At 39.4% G+C, this 4,429-nt stretch overlaps 1 protein-coding gene across 2 annotated transcripts; it reads right to left on the bottom strand.

The window, feature by feature from the left end:
• Positions 1-217: 217 nt before the first annotated feature.
• On the bottom strand, positions 218-2,307 carry LOC148008830 (NAC domain-containing protein 48-like). Of its 2 annotated transcripts, XM_087673999.1 has the most exons (2): positions 1,812-2,307; positions 1,456-1,720 (listed from the first exon to the last, which is right to left on the bottom strand). In XM_087673999.1, the coding sequence occupies exons 1-2, from the start codon at positions 2,194-2,196 to the stop codon at positions 1,605-1,607; spliced, it is 501 nt and encodes a 166-aa protein (XP_087530125.1). In that variant the 5' UTR covers positions 2,197-2,307; the 3' UTR covers positions 1,456-1,604. The 2 variants fall into 2 exon arrangements, with proteins under 2 accessions (XP_087530124.1, XP_087530125.1); XM_087673998.1 differs by having other exon boundaries at positions 218-2,307.
• Positions 2,308-4,429: the final 2,122 nt, after the last annotated feature.

The raw sequence follows: 4,429 nt of genomic DNA, 5'->3' as shown, positions 1-4,429 counted from the left end.
AATGGAGCCATTCCTTTCTTAATATTTGGGGAATTTAAAGGAATGGGCAAAGTAGGCTAATCTTTCAAATTAGGTGGTGAATCTATCATATATCATGATCTTCTGAATGTTTTGGCAAAGATCTCTCTTGTTTTGGAGTTTCAAGTGAAGCACCATTAGGCTCCCCTATTTCTTATCTAAAATAATTGACGGCTTTGATTTTGAATGAGCTATTGGCCCAATCATTACATCCAAATTAAAGGCAACATGTTTTTCCTAAGTGGTCTTTTCTCCAAATCCTCTACAATTTCTACTAGGTTTGCAATTGGGTCAGTCTTACCCTTGCCATTACCTTGGCTTTGTGAAGATGTACCTTCCCTTGCAATCCTTCTCATAATGGCTTTCAAGACACATTTGGCGCATAAAGGGACGTAATCTTTTCTTTTCTGCTCATTTGGGCAAAACCTAGCCATATGTCCAGGTTACTCACATCTCCAGCAAACCACACTTGTTCCTATGTTATTATTCTTTCTAAAATTAGGATTTCTATATGGTGAAGGTTTCCCCTCATTTGGAGAATATCCTCCTTGTCCTTGATTTCTCGACACTACTGGAGGTGTGCCTTGGGTTGGCATACCTCTCAACATAAATGGTCTATTAGAATGTCCTATTGGGCAAGTCACATTTTGACTATCCATGTACTTATAATTTGTTTGCATTTGGGTTGCTTATTGTTTTAAATGAGTTTGCTTAATCCAACATTGATCCTTCACGTGTTTTTTTCTCAATAATAGTGAGAGAGAAAATTTCTTGGCTGATCAGGAACCACTCTACTTGGTGTGGGGCATTCTATTGCTAAATGCCCGAAACCATGACATTTCCCACACCAGGTGTTGGACCTTATATATATATATATAAGACTTATAACCATTTAAGAAGTGTTAATATTGGCAGGTGCCTAAGAAGTTCACGTATGACATGATGCTTTGGTGATTACATAAGGAATATGATCAACCCTATTACCATGCTAGGATTAACCAATGTCTAAGAAGTTCTCGGACGATAGGATACTTTATTAACACAAAGAACATGTATGTTGAGCCTTAATTGGGAACATGAAGCGTTGAAAGAAGGAATATTTGAACCCTAAGTATACATACGAGTCTAACAATTGGAGCGTGCGCGTGTGAGGGAATGGGGCGCACGTCACGGCTACTTTAACAAGCTGCTGAGAGGGAGGAATTGATGGGTGGTCATGTCGAGATGGAGACGAGGATGATGGTGGAGGGCTTGATTGCGCTGCCGCGGGCGTCTCTTCTCGACCACTCTACACAGCACCAAATCAGAGCTGGAGATCATAGTCTCGTTCACAGTTTGTGATCCTTGTCTGGTGACAGCTAGATCTCGATCGTGATTGTGAGCCGCTGCTGCTGCTGCAACACGATCGTCATTGTGGATGATGTAAAACTCGTGCATGATCCAGTCTGTCCTATCGCCATTGGGAGCGCGGCCTCTGTAAAACACCAACGTCTTCTTCCACCCTGAGTACCGCTGCATATTCTGCACCCTCTTCTGATCGATCCCTGATATATTCGCCCTATATTCATGAGTGAAATTGGACTGGCTCACTGGCCTGTCTCTGCCGGTGGCCTTCCAGTAGCCCGAGGGGGTGGCCCTGTTGGCACGCGTACCCTTCCCGCGGGGATACTTCCTGTCGATGCGATGGAAGTAATACCCCTCCCTACAATCGTCATACATATACTGATTATCTTCATGATCAACACGACTTAGTATAGTATCAGCTAACATGGGGCTTTCATGTATTGGACGACCTGCAGGTGCTTGACGGTCATGATCTGCGTGTTCTAATTGATGATCCGGAGTATCGTAGTACTGCAGCTGGGGGCCGTGGAGTGCTGCTGAAGGGAGCAGCTCCCATGGATCGTGTTTGTAGAGATCCAGGTCTGCAATCACGTCCTTAAGTTTCAGGGAAGATCTGCTGACGTTGAGTGTGCCCTGGAGCCTCCTCCACAGGTAGAACCACACCAGCTCCTGATCGGTGGGGTGGAAGCGGAAGCCGGGCGGAAGCAGCTGATCGGATGTCGATGGGCAATCATGTATGGCCACAATATCAATAGTAGCTGTATTGTTGGCACTGCTAGTATTCTTATCATCCTGGTCTCTGTCACCACTACGATCGATGACAAAAGTACACATGATTATCTAATCGAGACAAGATGGAGGAAAGAACACGAATGCGACTACGGAAAGTGGCCCAATCAAAATTCCTTCATCTATATATACGTCGACGCTGAAGTTAGACTTCCGTCCAAGACACGTTATCGACACGCTTACGTGGGCGACAAGCTTAACAAGTGCGCACGCAGTGACGCATCGGGCACTTTGGAAGCTTCATTTTCTTTAAAAAGGGCAGTGCCTTTTGGGGCTTTCTTCCTTTGCAAGCTGCAAGTTTTGGGTTCAGGCTTGAATTCCTGTGGTTGAGAATCATTTATGGCGTGCTTGACTGCCTCGATGAACGCATATATTCATTGCGGAAGGTTTGTACACCCTTTTTCTATTTGAAAACTTCACCAAGGTAATAAAGAAAATAACAAAAGTTTGGGATTACAAACTTGCAGAAGGTTTGTAGCATTTTAAACATGTACTTCTAGAATCTATAGGTGCATATACAATCTCTTCTGAAAATGTTTTCGAAAATTGATGGATGGGGTTTTCAAATAGTTATTTACCATTCTTGCCTGATTTGTTAGAACTAAACATGAAACAACATGACCAAGTTTCTATCTATGTGAGTTATTAGCCATGTAACAATTTTTATCATCAAGGAAGTAAAACCCAAAATTTCAACTCACATGCTCACAATGCTCAACCCACACTCAAATCACTAATAATGTCGTGACCCCATTAATTTGGCATCTTTGTGAACTTTTAGAAAGAGTTTAACCAAGTTTTTTTCTTTGTAAGCATGGGAAAAGATCTCTCTCTCTCTCTCTCTCTCTCTCTCACTATCTTTCTCTCTCTAGATCTCATTTCTACTATTTTCTACAATAGGAAATAATAGAAGTGAGATAGAGAGAGAGAGGGAGGATCATGAGACTTGAAAGTGAAACATCTATATATACATACATACATGTATATATAAATTTAAGCTGAAAAGTTTTTTAGCCAACGAGGAGGCGTTGATGTCCCGTCCTTAGCTAAAAACTTTTTGAACAAAAAATAAACAGACTATACATTTGACCTTGAATCTCTTATATAATTGAAAATCAACACTCTCTCTTACTTTCCAATTTTACATCTATATATACTTTGTGTACATTGTATTGGGTATAAAAGAAGAAGAAAAAAAACCAACACTAAAGCATTTTAGCCTCCATCTCTCTTCTTGTGTTGTTGGGTGAGCTTTCTCTTATGTATAAGTCTCCTCACCACGCGATTCGTAACATGGTGTCAGAGTGATGCCCCTAAGAGAGGCTAGTTTTAAAGGTTGAAGTGAAGCAAAAGAAGTAAGGATTTTAAAAAGCAAGAAATGAGTAAGAAGCTCTCCCATTCTTCCACTCTTTCTTTTAGATAGTATCAATAGAGGCATTAAAATTAGGGTAGAGTAAAAATCTCAAATTGCTATGAGCGTTACTGTGTAAATAGAGCAATGTATATTTTGCAAACAATAGTTTTGGGCCCAGGTAATTTACTATATGTATACCCTCTACATCATGTGTGTTCAAGGCCTATTTATAAATATCCTTATCTATGACTTTCTTCTTAATAAAACATAATCCTTTTTTATTCAATTTATAAGTAACCCCCTTATATGGAACTCTTTTGTATGTAAAAATGGTAATTTAAAAATCTCTTATGTTGAAATCACATGAGATATATAAATATTTATGACTAGCCTCCCTCTGTTGGGATTTTGGGCCCCATTTTAGATTCGCAAGGTCACGGAACATAGTTTTGAGATATACTATGATTTCGATTGTATTGATCGAAAGTGGGTGTATATATTAGAGATTTTGAACCTTTAAGTTTTGAGGAGTTTGTCAGGAAAGAAAACACAAGTTGCATCTGTAAAAAGGTTATAAATCATATATACTATTGAGTAGTCGATGAAAGAGGTTGCTTGATATGTTTTTGTGCTTTTGTTGTAAAAGGGTGCAAAAGACTTGCTTGTTATTTTCTATCAATTTTGTGTTAATGGTAGAGAACAATGGAAACCCCATCATTGAGAAGTTGGTCAAGAATAACTATCCATCATGAAAGTTTCATGTAACAAACTTCCTTATTGAAAATGATCTTTATGATTTTATTTCAAGTGAAAAAATGGAGCTAGAGCTAAGTAATCTCATGAATGTAGAAGAAATAAAGGTGTGGAAAGAATGGAATACAAAAGATAAAAATATAATGTATGGGCTATCTGTAGTCATTGATA

The sequence above is a fragment of the Lygodium microphyllum genome, unplaced genomic scaffold (assembly GCF_053477565.2).
Source record: "Lygodium microphyllum isolate KBCC unplaced genomic scaffold, Lygodium_microphyllum_v1.1.10 scaffold_65, whole genome shotgun sequence".
Classification (NCBI taxonomy): Eukaryota; Viridiplantae; Streptophyta; class Polypodiopsida; order Schizaeales; family Lygodiaceae; genus Lygodium; species Lygodium microphyllum.
This window is presented reverse-complemented; position numbering and strand designations above follow the sequence as displayed.

Excerpts from the sequence above, each read along its gene's own strand:
- LOC148008830 (XM_087673998.1), bottom strand. The coding sequence starts at position 2,196 with ATGTGTACTTTTGTCATCGATCGTAGTGGTGACAGAGACCAGGATGAT.